The 19,646-nt window shown below is 60.6% G+C and overlaps 3 protein-coding genes across 4 annotated transcripts in view; 2 read left to right on the top strand and 1 right to left on the bottom strand.

The window, feature by feature from the left end:
- Window positions 1–19,646, top strand: part of LOC141998762 (uncharacterized) — a 406,176-nt gene that overhangs the window by 137,338 nt on the left and 249,192 nt on the right. The window lies entirely within an intron of this gene.
- Window positions 3,394–5,165, bottom strand: LOC141998750 (uncharacterized). The gene is made up of 2 exons (XM_074971750.1): window positions 4,552–5,165; window positions 3,394–3,972 (listed from the first exon to the last, which is right to left on the bottom strand). The coding sequence occupies exons 1-2, from the start codon at window positions 4,952–4,954 to the stop codon at window positions 3,452–3,454; spliced, it is 924 nt and encodes a 307-aa protein (XP_074827851.1). The 5' UTR covers window positions 4,955–5,165; the 3' UTR covers window positions 3,394–3,451.
- GABBR1 (gamma-aminobutyric acid type B receptor subunit 1) overlaps window positions 12,073–19,646 on the top strand; it is a 61,039-nt gene continuing 53,465 nt past the window's right edge. Inside the window, exon 1 of one of the 2 annotated variants that reach the window (XM_074971621.1) lies at window positions 12,073–12,095. The gene's annotated coding sequence lies outside the window, so the exon portion shown is untranslated. The remainder of the gene's footprint in view (window positions 12,096–19,646) is intronic. The other variant, XM_074971622.1, reaches the window with a different exon arrangement.

Genomic DNA, 19,646 nt, shown 5'->3' with positions numbered 1-19,646 from the left:
ACCATATCAAACGCCGTACTGAAATCTAGGTAAATTAGATCCACTGCATTTCCTTTGTCAAAAAATCTGTTACTTTCTCAAAGAAGGAGATCAGGTTAGTTTGGCACGATCTACCTTTTGTATTTTGTCCCATTTACCACTGACCTCAATGTCCTTAACTATTTTCTCCTTCAAAATTTTTTCCAAGACCTTGCATACTACAGATGTCAAAGTAACAGGCCTGTAGTTATTGGACCACTTTTTTTCCCTTTCTTAAAAATAGGAACTGTGTTAGCAATTCTCCAGCCATACGGTACAACCCCCTGAGTTTACAGATTCATTAAAAATTCTTGCTGATGGGCTTGCAATTTCATGTGCCAATTCCTTTAATATTCTTGGATGAAGATTATCTGGGCCCCCCGATTTAGTCCCATTAAGCTGTTTGAGTTTCGCTTCTTCCTCAGATATGGTAATATCTACCTCCATATCCTCATTCCCATTTGTCATGCTACCATTATCCCTAAGATCCTCATTAGCCTCATTAAAGACTGAGGCAAAGTATTTGTTTAGATATTGGGCCATGCCTAGATTATCTTTAACCTCCACTCCATCCTCTGTGTTTAGCGGTCCCACTTCGTCTTTCTTTTTTATTCTAAAGGATTGGCAACAGCGTGATTTGTGGGTAAGATCTGATTTGTATATTGACCTGGGTCTGGGGCTTGGTCCTTTGGATCGAGAGAACGTTTTTTCTTTTACTGGGGTATTGGTTTTCATAACCATTCGTCCCCATAACGAGTGGCACTGGTGTTGATACTGGGAAACTGGAGTGTCTAAGGGTATGTCTACACTACAAAATTAGGTCAAATTGATAGAAGTCGGTTTTTTAGAAATCGTTTTTAAATAGTTGATTGTGTGTGTCCCCACACAAAACGCTCTAAGTGCATTAAGTGCATTAACTCGGCGGAGTGCTTCCACAGTACCGAGGCTAGCGTTGACTTCTGGAGTGTTGCACTGTGGGTAGCTATCCCACAGTATCTGCAGTCTCTGCTGCCCATTGGAATTCTGGGTTGAGATCCCAGTGCCTGATGGGGCAAAAAACATTGTCGCGGGTGGTTCTGGGTACATGTCATCAGGCCCCCGTTCCTTCCCTCCTTCCGTGAAAGCAATGGCAGACAATCGTTTTGCGCCTTTTTTCCTGAGTTACCTGTGCAGACGCCACACCACGGCAAGCATGGAGCCTGCTCAGCTCACTGTCACCCTACGTCTCCTGGGTGCTGGCAGACGCGGTACTGCATTGCTACACAGCAGCAGCAGCAACCCATTACCTTGTGGCAGCAGATGGTACAATAGGACTGGTAGCCGTCATTGTCATGTCCGAGGTGCTCCTGGCCACACATGGGTGCAGGGACTACATTAGGAGTGACTCGACCAGGTCACTCTCTTTAGTCCTGCAGGCAGTCCTATTCTACCATCTTTTGGTGAGCAGGCAGGCAATATGGATGGCTAGCAGTCCTATTGTACCATCTTTTGCCGGGCAGGCAGGAGATGAGGATGGCTAGCAGCCCTATTGTACCATCTTCTGCCGAGCAGCCAAGAGATGTGGATGGCTTGCAGCCCTTCTGCACTGTCTGCTGCCAGCCAAAGTTGTAAAAGATAGGTGGAGTGGATCAAAACAAGAAATAGAACAGATTTGTTTTGGCCTGCTAAACCCAGGGTTTTGAGTTCAATCCTTGAGGGGGCCATTCTGTGTGACAGTTGTTTTTGTTTCTCCTTGATATAAAGCCACCCTCTTTGTTGATTTTAATTCCCTGTAAGCCATGTCGTCAGTCGCCGCTCCCTCCATCAGAGCAATGGCAGACAATCGTTCCGCGCCTTTTTTCTGTGCAGACGCCATACCACGGCAAGCATGGAGCCCGCTCAGAACACTTTGGCAATTAGGAGCACATTAAATACCACACGCATTATCCAGCAGTATATGCAGCACCAGAACCTGGCAAAGCAAAACCAGGCGAGTAGGCGACGTCAGCGCGGTGATGACAGTAATGAGGACATGGACACAGACTTCTCTCAAAGCATAGGCCCTGGCAATGCAGTCGTCATGGTGCTAATGGGGCAGGTTCATGCCGTGGAACACTGATTCTGGGCCCGGGAAACAAGCACAGACTGGTGGGACCACATAGTGTTGCAGGTCTGGGACGATTCCCAGTGGCTGCGAAACTTCTGTATGCGTAAGGGCACTTTCATGGAACTTTGTGACTTGCTTTCCCCTGCCCTGAAGCGCATGAATACCAAGATGAGAGCAGCTCTCACAGTTGAGAAGCGAGTGGCAATAGCCCTGTGGAAGCTTGCAACGCCAGACAGCTACCGGTCAGTCAGGAATCAATTTGGAGTGGGCAAATCTACTGTGGGGCCTGCTGTGATGCAAGTAGCCCACGCAATCAAAGATCTGCTGATATCAAGGGTAGTGACCCTGGGAAATGTGCAGGTCATAGTGGATGGCTTTGCTGCAATGGGATTCCCTAACTGTGGTGGGGCCATAGACGGAACCCATATCCCTATCTTGGCACCGGAGCACCAAGCCGGCGAGTACATAAGTCGCAAGGGGTACTTTTCAATAGTGCTGCAAGCTCTGGTGGATCACAAGGGACGTTTCACCAACATCAACGTGGGATGGCCGGGAAAGGTACATGACGCTCGCATCTTCAGGAACTCTGGTCCATTTCAAAAGCTGCAGGAAGGGACTTTATTCCCAGACCAGAAAATAACTGTTGGGGATGTTGAAATGCCTATATGTATCCTTGGGGACCCAGCCTACCCCTTAATGCCATGGCTCATGAAGCCGTACACAGGCAACCTGGACAGTAGTCAGGAGCTGTTCAACTACAGGCTGAGCAAGTGCAGAATGGTGGTAGAATGTGCATTTGGATGTTTAAAAGTGCGCTGGCGCAGTTTACTGACTCGGTTAGACCTCAGCGAAACCAATATTCCCACTGTTATTACTGCTTGCTGTGCGCTCCACAATCTCTGTGAGAGTAAGAGGGAGACGTTTATGGCGGGGTGGGAGGTTGAGGCAAATCGCCTGGCCGCTGGTTACGCGCAGCCCGACACCAGGGCGGTTAGAAGAGCACAGGAGGGCGCGGTGCGCATCAGAGAAGCTTTGAAGACCAGTTTCATGACTGGCCAGGCTACGGTGTGAAAGTTCTGTTTGTTTGTCCTTGATGAAACCCCCCGCCCCTTGGTTCACTCTACTTTCCTGTAAGCTAAGTGCCCTCCCCTCCTCCCTTCGATCACCACTTGCAGAGGCAATAAAGTCATTGTTGCTTCACATTCATGCATTCTTTATTCATTCATCACACAAATAGGGGGATAACTGCCAAGGTAGCCTGGGAGGGGTGGTGGAGGAGAGAAGCACCGGGAGGGGTGGTGGAGGAGGGAAGGACAAGGACACACAGCACTTTAAAAGTTTAAAACTTTAAAACTTATTGAATGCCAGCCTTCTGTTGCTTGGGCAATCCTCTGGGATGGAATTGCTGGGTGGCCAGAGGCCCCCACAGCGCATTCTTGGGCATCTGGGTGAGGAGGCTATGGAATTTGGGGAGGAGGGCGGTTGGTTACACAGGGGCTGTAGCGGCAGTCTGTGCTTCTGCTGCCCTTCCTGCAGCTCAACCATACGCTGGAGCGCATTAATTTGATCCTCCAGCAGCCTCAGCATTGAATCCTGCCTCTTCTCATCACGCTGCCGCCACCTTTCAGCTTCAGCCCTCTCTTCAGCCCACCACTTACTCTCTTCAGCCCGCCACCTCTCCTCCCGGTCATTTTGTGCTTTCCTGCACTCTGACATTGTCTGCCTCCACGCATTTGTCTGTGCTCTGTCAGTGTGGGAGGACAGCATGAGCTCAGAGAACATTTCATCACGAGTGCGTTTTTTTTGCCTTCTAATCTTCACTAGCCTCTGGAAAGGAGAAGATCCTGTGATCATTGAAACACATGCAGCTGGTGGAGAAAAAAAAAGGGACAGTGGTATTTAAAAAGACACATTTTATAGAACAATGGGTACACTCTTTCACAGTAAACCTTGCTGTTAACATTACATACATAGCACATGTGCTTTCATTCCAAGGTCGCATTTTGCCTCCCCCCACCACATGACTAGTCCCTCCCCTCTCCCTGTGGCTAACAGCGGGGAACATTTCTGTTCAGCCACAGGCAAACAGCCCAGCAGGAACGGGCACCTCTGAATGTCCCCTTAAGAAATGCACCCTATTTCAACCAGGTGACCATGAATTATATCACTCTCCTGAGGATAACACAGAGAGATAAAGAACGGATGTTGTTTGAACGCCAGCAAACATACACTGCAATGCTTTGTTCTACAATGATTCCCGAGTACGTGCTACTGGCCTGGTGTGGTAAAGTGTCCTACCATGGTGGACAGAATAAGGCTGCCCTCCCCAGAAAACTTTTGCAAAGGCTTTGGGAGTACATCCAGGAGAGCCGCAAATGCCAGGGCAAATTAATCCTTAAACATGCTTGCTTTTAAACAATGTATAGTATTTTAAAAGGTACACTCACCAGAGGTCCCTTCTCCGCCTGGCGTGTCTGGGAGGCAGCCTTGGGTGGGTTCGGGGGGTACTGGCTCCAGGTCCAGGGTGAGAAACAGTTCCTGGCTGTCGGGAAAACCGGTTTCTCCACTTGCTTGCTGTGAGCTATCTACAACTTCATCATCATCATCTTCCTCGTCCCCAAAACCTGCTTCTGTGTTGCCTCCATCTCCATTGAAGGAGTCAAACAACATGGCTGGGGTAGTGGTGGCTGAACCCCCTAAAATGGCATGCAGCTCATCATAGAAGCGGCATGTTTGGGGCTCTGACCCGGAGCGGCCGTTTGCCTCTCTGGTTTTCTGGTAGGCTTGCCTCAGCTCCTTAAGTTTTACGCGGCACTGCTTTGGGTCCCTGTTATGGCCTCTGTCCTTCATGCCCTGGGAGATTTTGACAAATGTTTTGGAATTTCGAAAACTGGAACGGAGTTCTGATAGCACGGATTCCTCTCCCCATACAGCGATCAGATCCCATACTTCCCGTTCGGTCCATGCTGGAGCCTCTTTTGCGATTCTGGGACTCCATCATGGTCACCTCTGCTGATGAGCTCTGCATGGTCACCTCTGCTGATGAGCTCTGCCCAGCGTGGCAAGCTGCAGGTGACCATGCAAACAGGAAATTGAAATTCAAGAGTTTGCGGGCCTTTTCCTGTCTACCTGGCCAGTGCATCTGAGTTGAGAGTGCTGTCCAGAGCGGTCACAATAGAGCACTCTGGGATAGCTCCCAGAGGCCAATATCGTCTAATTGAGTCCACAGTACCCCAAATTCGACCCGGTAAGGCCGATTTAAGCGCTAATCCCCTTGTCGGGGGTGGAGTACGGAAATCTATTTTAAGAGCCCTTTAAGTCGAAAAAAAGGGCTTCATCATGTGGACGGGTGCAGGGTTAAATCGATTTAACGCTGCTAAATTCGACCTCAACTCCTAGTGTAGACCAGGGCTATGGGAATTGCTTGTGTGACTTGTGGTTAGCCAGTGGGCTAAAACTGAAGTCTTTTCTGTTTGGCTGGTTTGGTTTGCCTTGGTATGCAAAGGAACCTCAGCCTTGGGCTGTAACTGCCCTGCTTTATGCAATTTGTCCTGAATTGACACTCTCAGTTGGGTCCCACCAAAACCAACATCGTTACACTGGTTAAATTCCCCTCACCCTCTGCTTAACTGTGCAAGATCTCAACAGATACCAGGACAGGCGCCCAGCACAGCGGTGACCCTCTGCCGGCCCAGCCCTACAGGTCTCGGACAAGCTCGCAATTTGCCCCCCTACACGCAGCCCTGGTGGCCTGACTGGAGCTGCCCCCATACAGAAGTCAATCTAGGCCTATGTGCGCTCCCCAGGCCAGGAAATGGGGGGTGGAGGTGAGGGATGGGGGGGCTGTGCGTATAGAAAGCCAGATTGCTCAGCACAGCCCAAGCCCGCCTGCCCCTGGCCATGAGCCACAATGGGGCAGCAGCTGCTAAGGGATGCGGGAGGGGCTGAGTTACTGGCTGGCCAGGTGGGGAGGGCAGATGGAAGTGTGGGGAGGGGCCGGTCTGATGGAAGCAGCCTCCCATCTCTGCTGAGCTGGGGCCAGTCAGGCTCCACTCTCAGACCCCCCTCCCCATATGTCACGCTAGGGCTCTCAACTCAGGGAACAGTCTGAGTGGGGTCGGAATCCAGGAGTCCTGCCTCCCAGCCCCCCTCCCCCATTCTAACCCACCAGACTCCACTACCCTCCCAGTGCCAGGCATAGAACCCAGGAGTCCTGCCTCCCAGCTTCCCCCGCTCTACCCACTAGACCCCACTGCCCTCCCAGAGCCAGGGATAGAACCCAGAAGTCCTGCCCCCCCATGCTATAACCACTAGACCCCACTGCCCTCCCACTGCCAGGGATAGAACCCAGGAGTCCTCACTCCCCGTCCCTGCCCCTGCTGTAACCTCTGGACCCTACTTCAGCAGCCCCTGGTCCTGCACCCAGGCTTACATTTCTCCTGGACTCTGCTCCCAGCCCTGGAGGGAACGGCCAACCCAGTAGCCTCCCACAGCAAATGGGTGGAGAAGGGGGAAACCTGCCATGCAGTCTAGCATATGCATACACCCCCCCACACACACACATACAAAGGCCTGCACCAAGGCAGAGACCCAGCAGGGCACTGGGGTGCGGGGAATGCTTGGGGGTTGTGTGACAGGGAGACCTGGAGCCAGGTGAAGGGATGGTGAGAGACGGGAAGGAAGTGTATGGGGAGAGGGAATGATTGGCTGAGTCGCTGACCAGATCCTCCCACCCCACAAATACAGCCCCCCAACAACTGAAGCAGACCCTCCCCTCCCAGAGTCCATCCTCAGCCCTGCCCCAGAGGCCCTGCCTGTCCCTTGTCCAGGCACCTCTGCGCGCCGGGTCTCTTCTCTCCTCACTTCCCTGCATGGAGCTCAGAGCTCTATACAATGGAGGCCAGCAGAGCTATGGGGACACTGAGGCACAGGGCAGGGAAGTGACTGGCCAAAGGTCACCTAGCAGCCAAATGGGGAACAGACTCCCAGGGTCCCAGGTCCATGCTCTAGTCCTGCCACTCTCTTCTCTCTATGATCTGTCCAGCCCACACTGAGTCCGGGGGCCCCATCCCAGTGGGGGGGATCCGTGGCCATATCTCCCTGTGGGGCAGGTGAGGGGGCCCAATCCCTGGGGACTGGGCATCCCCGATGCCCCTGGCACCATGGGCAGCTGAGCTGGGCTTCTCTGGCAGGGGCACAGGGACCTCCCTAGCACGGTTCTGTGCGTTCCCACCCGCCCGCCTGGCCTCTCCAAGGAGCCTGTCTCCTAGGCGGCTGGGGGAGCTGCCATGGGGCCTGCAGCCCATCAGTGCACCCTGTGCAGTGTGATGTGGCAGGTGAGAGCATCTCTGGCCTGGGGCCCTCCGCATCTGGGAACACAACAGGGACTCGTGTGTGTGTGTGTGTGTGTGTGCGTGTGCACGAGCATGTGCATGTCCCTGCTTGCGCTGCGGGTAGAGCCAGCATTCACAAGTGTGCAAGTATCTGTGTGGCTGGTGCTGAATTTGTGGCTGTGTGCATGTGTCAGTGTGTTTGTGAATGGTTGTGTGTGTGTGTGTGTGTGTGCAAATGGTTGTGGGGGGATGTTACGTATGAGGGATTGTAGTTTCCTGAGCACAGGCAGTGTGTGTGGTTTGTGCAATGCGTGCCGAGGAAGATGTGGTGCAGTGTGTGAGTGTCCACGGTGTGCAGAGGGTGAGTACAATGGGATGTGTGTGTGCAGCGGGTGTGTGATGAGTATGTGTGCATGCACAGTGTACAATGCGATCAGTGTGCTGCAGTGTGTGTGTATACAGTGTGTGCGTGCAGATCAAGAGGTCTCTGAGGCCAGGCCACGTGGACAGGGCTGTCACCCCCTGTGCCCAGCACATCTGGGGTCACTCACCCACTGGGGGTGAGACGCAGACTCTGGGGACTGGCTAGACCTGGTGGGTCAGGGAGGGAGAGACCCCAGCTAACCCTGCAAAACCATCACTCCCCACCCCCAGGCTTCCCCCAGCACTCACCCAGGGACAGGACCCGGGCTTGGGTATCAGGGGGCTGCAGGTGGGGAGTGAGGGGCACTGGCAGAGCTGGTGGGGAGAAGGGCTGGGCTAGCAGGGGGCTGCAGGTGAGGGTTGAAGGGCACTGGCAGAGCTGGGGGGGCAGGTCTGGGGAAGCAGGGGCTGCGGGTGAGGGTTGGGGGCACTGGTAGGGCAGAGGGCTGGGGTAGCAGGGGCTGCGGGTGAGGGTTGGGGGCACTGGTAGGGCAGAGGGCTGGGGTAGCAGGGGCTGCGGGTGAGGGTTGGGGGCACTGGTAGGGCAGAGGGTTGGGGTAGCAGGGGCTGCGGGTGAGGGTTGGGGGCACTGGTAGGGCACAGGGTTGGGGTAACAGTGGCTGCGGGTGAGGGTTGGGGGCACTGGTAGGGCAGAGGGCTGGGGTAGCAGGGGCTGCGGGTGAGGGTTGGGGGCACTGGTAGGGCAGAGGGCTGGTGTAGCAGGGGCTGCGGGTGAGGGTTGGGGGCACTGGTAGGGCACAGGGTTGGGGTAACAGTGGCTGCGGGTGAGGGTTGGGGGCACTGGTAGGGCAGAGGGCTGGGGTAGCAGCGGCTGTGGGTGAGGGTTGCGGGGCATCGGCAGAGCTGGGGGGGGTCAGGGCTGGGCTAGCAGGGGCTGCGGGTCAGGAGTGAGGGGCACCGGCAGAGCTGGGGGTGGGTCAGGGCTGGGCTAGCAGGGGCTGTGGGTCAGGAGTGAGGGGCACCGGCAGAGCTGGGGCGGGGATCAGGGCTGGGCTAGCAGGGGCTGCGGGTCAGGAGTGAGGGGCACCGGCAGAGCCGATCTCTGGGCCCACAGGACAGGCCTCCCCCGCTCACCCCGCCGCTGAGCTCAGCGGGCGCCGGAAGGCAGATCAGAGCCGCTGCCTGTTCCCAGATCAAAGGCCCCTGGGCTCCTGCAGCTGAACAGGGCGCAGCGGGGAGCGGGGCTGGCAGCTGCGGCTCGGATTAACCCTGCGCTGCCCAGGGCCTCTGCCACTCCACCCTGGCATGGGGGGCAGGGAGGAGGAGTTAACCCTTGCATGTGGTGAGGGGAAGAAGGAGCCCAGCACTGGGCACTGCAGTGGCCAGGCCACAGTTGGGCTCGGTGTGCACGGTGGGGAGTCCCACAGAGGTCTCTCTGGGGCAGGGTCATGGAGGGGAGGGGTGGGATGTACCGGGTGGGAGGGTGTCAGGGTTTCTGAGCCTCCCTATATCCCTCCAGGCCCAACACAGCAGCATCTGGGCCCCCTGCACTGGCCCCTCACTGAACACTCTGGGGCATGGCCCCACCAAGATATAGAGGGGAAACTGAGGCACAGGGAATGGGGCAATGTCTGGCCCAAGGTCACACTGGGAGTCTGGGACAGTGCTGGAGATAGAACTCAGGAGTCTGGCTCCTCAGCCTCTCTGGGCTCAGGTTGGGGGGCATGGGGCTGTAGCCATGCGGCATAGGTGCTGGGTGGGCAGGGGTGGGGGCAAGGATTGAGGGAGAGGCATTGCGTCCACGGGTGGGAAGGGAGTTGGGAGAGAGGAGTAGGGGTGGGGGAAGGGTAGGGGGATGCTGTTGGGCAGACTGGGGAGCATCTCTGATATGAGGGAGGGGGGAACTGGGGCTGGGGGCAGGGATGGCTAGGAAGTGCCCCTAGATCCTCTGCAGAGCGCCAGTGGTAGGAGGGGGAGGAGGGGGAGCCGAACGTGAGGATGGTGTGGGGCCATGTGTGGGGAAGGGGGTGGAGCTGATGCTGAGGGAGAGGGGCTGGGGGTGGAGGTGGGGCAGGCTGGGAGAAGGGTTGGTGTGAATGGGGGGCTGACTAGGAGTGGGGGAGGGGATTGCTGTGGGGGAGGGACGGGGCCATCCTTGTGTCTCTTCTCTCTCCTCTGGGTGAGCGGTGCCAGGAGGGGATAATCTAGCGATCGCACTAATCCCCACTGTGGGCCAGGGGGAGGGGCAGAAAGGCCAGACACACAGACACACAGGCGGACACACAGACACAGATGCACAGACACAGATGGACACACAGACACAGGTGGACGCACAGACATAGGCGGATACCTACACAGACACACAGGCACAGGGGGACACACAGACATGCACACATAAACACACACACAGATCGACACACAGAAACAGGCAGATGCATAGACACAGACGGACACCCAGGGGCATACCCAGACCCCAAGGGGTTGCAGATGTCATTGGGGGAGGGGAGGTGGAGACACACAGGCCCTGTGTCCCCCCATCTGATCCCCATACCAAGGGCTGTGGGCTACCTGGGCCACCTGGGAAGGCTGTGTGTGTGTGTCCCTGCTGCCCCTTGTTGGAGGTGATGTGTGTATGTTTTGGGGGGAGAGGATTGTGTGTGCAGGATGGGAGATTGTATGGGTGTATGTGTGCATGTGTGGGATGGGTGTGTGTGGGACAAGTTGTGTGTGTGTGTGTGATAGGTTGTATGTGTGCATGCCTGTGTGTGTGTGCATGTGTGATGGTGTGTGTGTGACCGGATTGTGTGTGTGAGATGGTGTGTGTGCCTGTGTGATGGTGTGTGTGAGCACATGTGACAGTGCATCATGTGGAGGCTCTATATTTGTGTGGGTGCACATGTATGTGTGATGGTGTGAGTGTGTGTGTGCATGTGACAGTGTCTGGTGTGCGCACATGCATTTGAGTGTGATGGTGTGTGTGTTTTGTGTGTGCAGACTCTGTGTGAGTGTGCACATGTGTGATGGGCTGTGTGTGTTTCTGTGAGTGTAGGCTCTGTGTGGGTGTGTTACAGAGTGTGTGTGTAGGCTGTGTGTGTGTGACAGTGTGTGTGTGTGACAGTGTATGACAGGGAGGTGATTCTGTGTGTGTAAGCTCTGTGTTTGTGTGTGTGTATGATGTGTGTAGGCTCTCAGTGTGTGTGTGTGACAGTGTGTGATGATGTTTGTGTGTTTCTCTGTGTGTAGGCTCTGTGTGTGTGTGTGCGTGTGTGACACTTAGGGCTCAGGCCCAGCCATGTGTAGCTCTGTCCTTGGTGATTCTATCTCCATGGTTGTGTCACCCTGGCTGACACCGGCTGGGTGTGTGGGGGGGTAGGATTGTGTGGGGATGGGGGTGCAGGGGCTGATGGAGACGGGGCTGAGCTGGGAGTGGCTGGGTGCATGGGCAAGATGGGTGGGAGGTGGGGCAGAGGTTTGGTGCGTGTGGTCATACGGCAGGAGGGGTGTGTGGTAGAGGTATGGGGCGGGAACTGCATGTGTTGCTGGGGGGGTCAGCGGCAGCTTCTGGCCCACCAGCCTCCCCCTCCCACAAACACCCCTCCCCCACCAGCACTTCAACCGCCTGCAGTACCACAACACAGCCCTCCCCACTAACCCCTTCCCCTCACCCCCTGCCCCATTGCCTCCCCCTCACCCTCTGCCCCATCGCCTCCCCTCCCCTCACCCCCGGCCCCATTACATCTTCTCCCCCCCTGCTCCATCGCCTCCCTTCCCCTCGCCCACCCCTGCCCTCCTCCCCGCCCAGCGCGCTCAGCACCATGGCCAGCTCTCGGCCGCAGCGCGGGGCTGGCCGGGGGCGGCCGGTCGGTGGCTCCCCGGCGCGGCGGGCGCAGTGAGCTGCTGGGAGCGGCCCCCCGGGGCCGGGCGTCTGGGCAGGGAGGGAGGGAGGCTCCCCCGCCCCCACCACTCCACTCCCGCCGTCTCCGCCGCCTCCCCCGCCGGAGAGAGCAGGCGCCCGGCGCGGGCTGGGGAGGGACCGAGCGACCCACCGAGCCGGCTCCGCCCTCCCGGCCCGGCCCCTGCCCCGGCCGAGCGCCGAGCCCAGCAGCCCGCGTGAGTCCCGGAGCGCTTGGGCGCTGCGCCCCCGTCCTCCGGGTCCCTGCGCCCCCCGGCCCCGGATCTCCCCGGTCCCGCATCCCCTGATCCCTCCCCGGGACCGCGCGCCTCCCCCGGGCACCATCGGCGCCTTCCATCGCTGCAGCCGGCCCCGAGCCCAGGTAGGGACACGCCGGCCCCGCGCCCCCGATCCTGCAGCCGGGAGGGACAGGGGGGCAGGCGGGGAGGGAGATCCGGGTGCCCCCTCCCAGGAAAGAGGGGGGAGGGGAAGGCTCCTACCGGGGCGCGCTGGCTGCGACGGGGAGGAATGGGGCGCGGGGGGGGGACCTGGTGGAGGAGCTTGGGGGGAGGAGAAGGGAGGAGGCGATGGGGAGAGCAGGGGCCAGGCGCTGGTGGGGGGAAGGAGGGGGAGGCCAACCAGGCCTGTGGGGGAGAGCGTGGGAGGGAGGAGGCCGAAGGAGGGGACAGCCCAGGGAGGGGAGCTGGGGTGAGGGAGAGCCCAGGTGGGGGGAAAGGGGGATGAGGGAGGGCCAGGGTGGGCACAGGGGGAAACTGGACAAGTGGGTATGGCTGGTGGTGAGGAGGCAGGATGGTGCTAGGATTGCAGGGACTGTGCCCACGGGCTGGGGGGGGATGCCGGGCAGGGGTTGGATCCCCCTGCTCTGGTGACAGCCCAGACACTGCCAGCTCGATGGGCGCCTCCTTCCCGCTGCCAGCGCCCACTGGGCAGAGCCGGGGCACGGGGCAGGGGATCGGAGAGGGACCCCAGCCCCGGAGCAGCAGATGGGGGGGGGGAGAACACACCACGGGATGCTGGGTAATGGTCAGACCCCACCTGTCACCCCCACTGCTGAGTTCTGTCCCTGATCCACTGCCCCCAGCATGAGCTCCACCCCCAGGCTGCCCAACTGTGCTGGGATCCTGCCCCAACACCCCCAACCCCCTGGCCTGCAATCCTACACTGACTGCCTCCCCCATTGCTGGGATCCCTCCCTGACCGCCCCACTCCGACCTGCGCTCCCCCACGCCACCTGCCTCTCCCACTGACAGGATGCCTCCCCCAATCCCCCCCCAGCCTGCGCTCCCCCACTCCACCTGCCTCCCACAGAGTGGGGATCCCTCCCCCGATCCCCTCCCTGGCCTGAGCTACCCCACGCCACCTGGCTCCCCCTCTACTGGGATCCCTCCCCCATCCCACCCGGCCTGCGCTCCCCACCCCACCCACCTCCCCCTCTGTTGGGACCCCACGCCCAATCTCCCCTGACCTGCACCCCCACACACACCGCCTGCCTCCCCCTCTGCTGGATTCCCACCCCCAATCCCCACCAGCCTGCTCTCCCCATGCCCATCCACCTCCCCCTCTGCTGGGATCTGTACCCGATCCCCCCCGGCCTACGCTCCCCACACCACCAACCTCCCACTCTGCTGGGATCCCTCCCCCAATCCCCCCCAACCTGCACTCCCCACATCGGCTGCCTCCACCTCTGCTGGGATCCCTCCCCCGATCCTCCCACCCAGGCTGTGCTCCCCCATGTCACCCCCCATGCCCATTGCTGGGACCTCTCCCCTGATCCCCCCCGACCTGCGCTCCCCCACGTCATCCATCACCCCCACTGCCGGAATCCCTCCCCCGATCCTCCCACCCAGCCTGTGCTCCCCACGCCGCCCACCTCCCTCTCTGCAGGGATCCCTCCCCCGATCCCCCCCAGCCTGTACTCCTCACGCCACCCACTTCCCCCACTGCTGGGATCGCTCCCCTGATCTGCTCCAGCCAGCGCTCCCCACCCCACCCGCCCCCCTCTCTGCTGGGATCCCTCCCCCAATCCTCCTGACCTGTGCTGTCCCACGTCACCCCCCACACCCACTGCTGGGATCCCTTCCCCAATCCCCCTGCCCCAGCCTGCGCTCCCCCAAGTCGCCCCCCATGCCAACTACTGGGATCCCTCCGCTGACCCTTCTGGCCTGCACTCCCCACATCGCCCACCTCCCGCTCTGCTGGGATCCCTCCCCCGACCCCCTGTCCTACGCTCCCCACATTACCCGCCTCCTGCTCTACTAGGATCCCTCCCCTGACCCCCCTGGCCAACACTCCCCACACCGCCTGCCTCCCCCACTGCCAGGAACACTCCCACAATCCCCTCCGGCCTGCACTCCCCAAACCGCCTGCCTCCCCCACAGCTGGGATCCATCCCCCAAGCCCCCCGACCTGGGCTCCCACATGTTGCCCCCCACCCCAATTGCTGGGATCCCTCTCCTGACTCTCCCGGCTTGCACTCACCACGCTGCCTACCTCCCCATCTGCTGGGATCCCTCTCCCGATCCCCACGGGCCTGCAATCCCCAAACCGCCCACCTCCCCCACTGCCGGGATCCCTCCTCCGTCCCCCCTGGCCTGTGCTCCCCACACCACCCTCCTCCTCCATTGCCAGGATCCCTCCCCCAATTTCTCCCCTCGGCCTGCGCTCCCCATGTCGCATGTCTCCCCCACTGCCAGGATCCCTCCCCTGACCACCCCCACAGCCTGTGCTCCCCCATGCCGTCCGCCTCCCTCACTGCCGGAATCCCTCCCCCAATCCTCCCACCCGGCTTGTGCTCCCCACACCGCCCGCCTCCCCCACTGCCAGAATCCCTCCCCCGATTCCCCCACCCGGCCTGTGCTCCCCACGCCACCCACCTCCCCCTCTGCTGGGATCCCTCCCCTAATCCTCCCAGGCCTGTGCTCCCCATGCCACCTGCCTCCCCCACTGCCGGGATCCCTCTGCCATCCCCCCCGGCTTGCACTCCCCATGCCGCCCGCCTCCCCCACTACCGGGATCCCTCCTCTGATCCCCCCAGCATGTGCTCCCCACACCGCCTGCCTCCCCCACTGCCAGAATCCCTCCCCCGATCCCCCTACCCGGCCTGTGCCCCCCATGCCACCCACCTCCCCCTCTGCTGGGATCCCTCCCCCAATCCTCCCCGGCCTGTGCTCCCCACACCGACCGCCTACTCCACTGCTAGGATCCCTCCCCCGATCTCCCCCTGGTCTGCGCTCCCCATGCCACCTGCCTCCCCCTGTGCCAGGATCCATCCCTCGACCCCCCAGGCCTGGGCTCTGCATGCTGCCTGCTTCCCCTACTGCTGGGATCCCTCCCTCCCGCCCTCCCTCCCACCCAGCCTTCATTCCCTAAGATGCCTGCCTCTCCCTCTGCTGGGGTCCCTCCCTGATCTCCTCTCCCGTGACATGCACTCCCCATGCCCCCCACATTCCCCACTGCCGGGATCCCTTCTCTCCTTCCCCTGCCCTGCCCCCACCTGCCAACTTGCACTCCCCATGCCACCTAGCTTCCCCACTGCTGGGATCCCTCCTAGTATCCCCCCTGGCCTGTGCTCCCCAGGCCACCCACGGATGCTGGGGGTACCAGGAGGACAATGTGCGAACAGCCCAGGGCTGGGCTAACTGGGGGCTGAAGGTCAGGACTGAGAGGCAAAGTGGGGGTGGGGGTGTAGATCTATTTTTTGGGTGGGGGAGCGCAGCACTCAGGTGATGAAGACACTGAGTCCTGGCGAATTATTTATTCCTTTCCAAAGTGCTGAGTCCCACGTCTCTATAAATATCCTGTAGTGGATCTGTCTGCTCTCACAGGTCCTGAAGGGCAGGTGTAGGCATGGAGAGAGCAGTGCCCTGTGGGGGCGCCACGCTGCGAGCTTCCTCGCTGCAGCAGTGCCCTGAGGAGGCATCATGCTGCAAGCTTCCTCACCGCAGTGCCCGGATGGGGTCCAGTGCTGTGAGTTTCCCCACAGCAGCGCCTTGCCTGTGCCTAGCTGGGACTCCAGTGCACAGGGTTTGTAGGGGGGGGGGACCCCCGGCAGGTGTCGTGGGAGGGGCCAGAGGCTGTGGGAGGAGCCTGTGTCCTGTGCTCAGGCCTGGGGCTGGCTGAGCTGGTAACTAGGCAACCAGCTTAGGGATTGTTGTCAACTCTGATTAGTACCTGGGATAATTACCCCACTGGGGCTGGGAGGAAACAAACAGTGTGGGAGGAGGGGCATCGCCCCCCCCCCCCCGGCTCTGCCAGTGCCCGTCACTCCCAACCCACAGCCCCTGCTAGCCCAGCCCTGGGATCCCCCCAGCTCTGCCAGTGCGCCTCACTCCTGACCCACAGCCCCCTGCTAGCCCAGCCTTGCCCCCCAGCTCTGCTGGTGCCCTTCCCTCCCGACCTGCAGCCCTATCATTTGCTACCAGCCTGAAACCCTCGTTCTCAGGATTTATTCAGTGCAATAAAAAATTCATGAGCCACAATTGCTTCCATCCCAGTTTATCAGGGACTCCACCCACCCACTCCCCTTGCCGCCCCTGCCCTCAGCTCCTCCCAGCCCCCCGCTCCCCTCGCCCCTCCCCTCCACCCACTGCGCTCATCTCCCCCCCCCGCTCCCCTCAGCTTCCCCCAACCCCCCACTCTCCTCAGCTCCCCCCAGTTCCCTCAGCTCCCCCCATTCCCCTCACCCCTTCCCGCCCAGCACCCTCAGCTCCCCCCTGCCCCCCTTAGCTGTGGGAGTGTGTGTGGTGTGTACAGTGTGTGTTTGTGTGACTCCGGATTAACTCCTGGGAGCTGAATTTAGGGTGACCAGATGTCCTGATTTTATAGGGACTGTCTCGATATTTGGGTCTTTGTCTTATATAGGTGCCTATTACCCCCCACACCCTGTCCTGATTTTTCACACTTGCTATCTGGTCACCCTTGCTGAGCTCAGAGCCCGGCCCTACCCCCATTGCAGTCAGGGGTGACTCCAGATTGACTCCTAGATGGGCCAACTGAGCTGAAAGCCTGGCCAAGGTGCCCTGCATTCCAGGCTGGGCCCCACCCAGCCATGGTGTAGTATCAATAATAAATGCTGGGGCTGACCCGCTGCAGGCCACACCCACCCGGGCTCTGGGATTTCCTGTGCAGTGTCTGGCCTTTCTTCTCTCGCCCTGGGCCCGGCCCCGTGGCATTAACTGCTTCACTGCCCAGCCCCTCAGCACCCCGCCCCGGATCCACCACAGCACAGAGCCAGCCGGAGCAAGAGCACAGCGTGGACTGCTCCTCCCTGGCCAGCTGCGTCCAGCTCGGTGGGCAGCCAGCACTATCCCAGCAGTCGCCACAGTTCGGCACGTTGCCCCTTGCTGCACCAGCCCGGCTCATCCCTGTGCTAGGTGGGGCCGCTGCTGAGATCCTGGGGGGTTATATTCCCCCTGGAACCAGGGTTCAGCCTGCACCTGCCTCAGCCTGCTACCCAGCTGCGATGCTGGCAGGAGCCCAGCCTTCGATTCCCAGCCCTGCATTCAGCCCAGGGCCCCCTGGCTGCCCCAGATGCCCTGGTGGCTCCCTCTACTGGTGTGACTGTAGCACTGCAGCTGTCGTGCTGGCCCAGGACGGCTGGCCGAGTCGTGTGCCACCCTGTTGAACCCAGCAGGGTTTCGGTCGCCTGCTGCTTCCCACCCCAATCCCCGGCTTCCCTGCCTAGCTCCCCCCCAGGTCCCCTGCTTGTCTCCTCCCCCCGGCTCCCCTGCCTGGTTCCCCCCCCCCCCCCCGCAGCTCCCCTGCCTGTCTCCTCCCGGCTCCCCTGCCTAGCTCCCCCCCAGCTCCCCTGCTTGTCTCCTCCCCCCGGCTCCCCTGCCTGGTTCCCCCCCCCCCGCAGCTCCCCTGCCTGTCTCCTCCCGGCTCCCCTGCCTAGCTCCCCCCCAGCTCCCCTGCTTGTCTCCTCTCCCCGGCTCCCCTGCCTGGTTCCCCCCCCCCCGCAGCTCCCCTGCCTGTCTCCTCCCGGCTCCCCTGCCTAGCTCCCCCCCAGCTCCCCTGCTTGTCTCCTCCCCCCGGCTCCCCTGCCTGGTTCCCCCCCCCCCCAGCTCCCCTGCCTGGCTTCCCCCAGCTCCCCTGTCTGGTTCCCCCCTCCCGCAGCTCCCCTGCCTGTCTCCCCCCGGCTCCCCTGCCTAGCTGCCCCCCAGCTCCCCTGCTTGTCTCCTCCCCCGGCTCCCCTGCCTGTCTCCCCCCGGCTCCCCTGCCTAGCTGCCCCCCAGCTCCCCTGCTTGTCTCCTCCCCCCGGCTCCCCTGAATGGCTCCCCACCCCCGGTTCCCCTGCCTGGCTCCCCCTCGCTCCTGTGCCCGAGTCCCCTCTGGCTCCCCTGCCGGACTCCCCCCCTGCTCCCCTGCCTGGCTCCCTCTGGCTCACCTGCCTGGCTCCCCCTGGCTCACCTGCCTGGCTCCCCACCGGTCCCCTGCCTGGCTTCCCCCCCCAGCTCCCCTGCCTCACCCCCCCCCGGCTCCCCTGCCTGGTTCCCCCCCAGCTCCCCTGCCTGGCTCCCCCTGGCTCACCTGCCTGGCTCCCCACCGGTCCCCTGCCTGGCTTCCCCCCCCAGCTCCCCTGCCTCACCCCCCCTGGCTCCCCTGCCTGGCTCCCCCCCAGCTCCCCTGCCTGGCTCTCCCCAGCTCCCCAGAGCTGGCTGCTCTGAAGTGCCAGGGGCCCCCATGTCCGCAGCCCAGCAGGTCGCCTGCTTGGCTGGGGCCTGCGCCCTCAGCAGCATAGGGCACACATTTACCCCACACTGTTCATTTTCGCACAGCCTATCCGTGGCCCCATGAAGTGGCGAGACCTACTCGTCAACTTCCTCCTGGCTCTGGCCAAAGTCTCCATCTATAACACCAGGAGGAGGATGCTGGATGAGGGGGTATGCTGCGACTGTGGGGCCTATTTCCATTCCTCCCTCATCTCACCTCCGGGCAGAGTTCCACTGGGCCGCGTCCACTGGCTCCTGAGACACCTTTGAGGAGCAGTGGGCGCTGTCCGGGGTCCTCTGCTCGGTGTCCCCGTCCAGTACCCTTGTTTTGAACCTCTGACCACCACTCCCAACCCTGTTTTTTAATTAGTTGTGCCCTGTCTTCCTCTGGTTCCTGGGTCCAGTGGTCCCTCCTGCGAGGCTGGGGGAGGCACCTTTCAGAAGTGGGCGGGGTTGGGCCCACCCAGCTCCCAGGATTCCCATAAGGCAGAGGGCACATGCCTCTGCTGCCTGGGCTAAACAGCCCTCGGCCTGCCCATGGCTCATCCACAGGCCTGGGGCTCACGCTGGGCTGGGCTGCACAGGGGAAGCCCCCATTGCCATGGTAATGGGAAACAACAAACCAGCAACCTCTCTGGGTGTGCGCTGTAACACAGGGTGGGTGGGGGGCAGGACTCCTGGGTTCTGTCCCTGGCTCGGGAACAGCAGGGGAGATTTAGTGGTTAGAGCGAGGACTGGGGCAGCAGGTGGCCTGGGTTCTGCTATGGATTTTCTGAGTCGCTGTGCCTCAGTTTCCCCCGCTGTGAAATGGGGGAGAGCGCCCCTTGCAGGCGGTCTCTGCGGTCTCCAGAGGGGCTCTGATTAGAGCTGGCTGAATGTTTCCGCCTTTGGTGTGAGAACCCCCAGCAGCCACTGGGCGTAACCTGCCCCCACGCTGGGCTCCTGAAGCAGGAGTCTCACCACCCTTCTCCAGATGTTGTGCTCATTCCCACAGGTCATGCCGCATGTTCCCCTCTGAGGAACCTGCCCGTCACCCATGGACTCCTGCCCAGCTCTTGGCCTCGGCTGTGTCCTGTGGCAGTGGGTTCCACAGGCTCATTGCGCCCAGCAGGAACAGCTTGGGATCCCCCCATCTTACAGTCATTGAGCCCCCTCTGGTTGTGATGTGGCCATGTGTTGGGCTGTTGCAGCCAGCTCTGGGC

This window comes from Natator depressus, chromosome 14 (genome assembly GCF_965152275.1).
Source record: "Natator depressus isolate rNatDep1 chromosome 14, rNatDep2.hap1, whole genome shotgun sequence".
Classification (NCBI taxonomy): domain Eukaryota; kingdom Metazoa; phylum Chordata; order Testudines; family Cheloniidae; genus Natator; species Natator depressus.
Note: the sequence above shows the minus strand (reverse complement) of the source record. Positions and strands in the feature narration are given on the sequence as shown.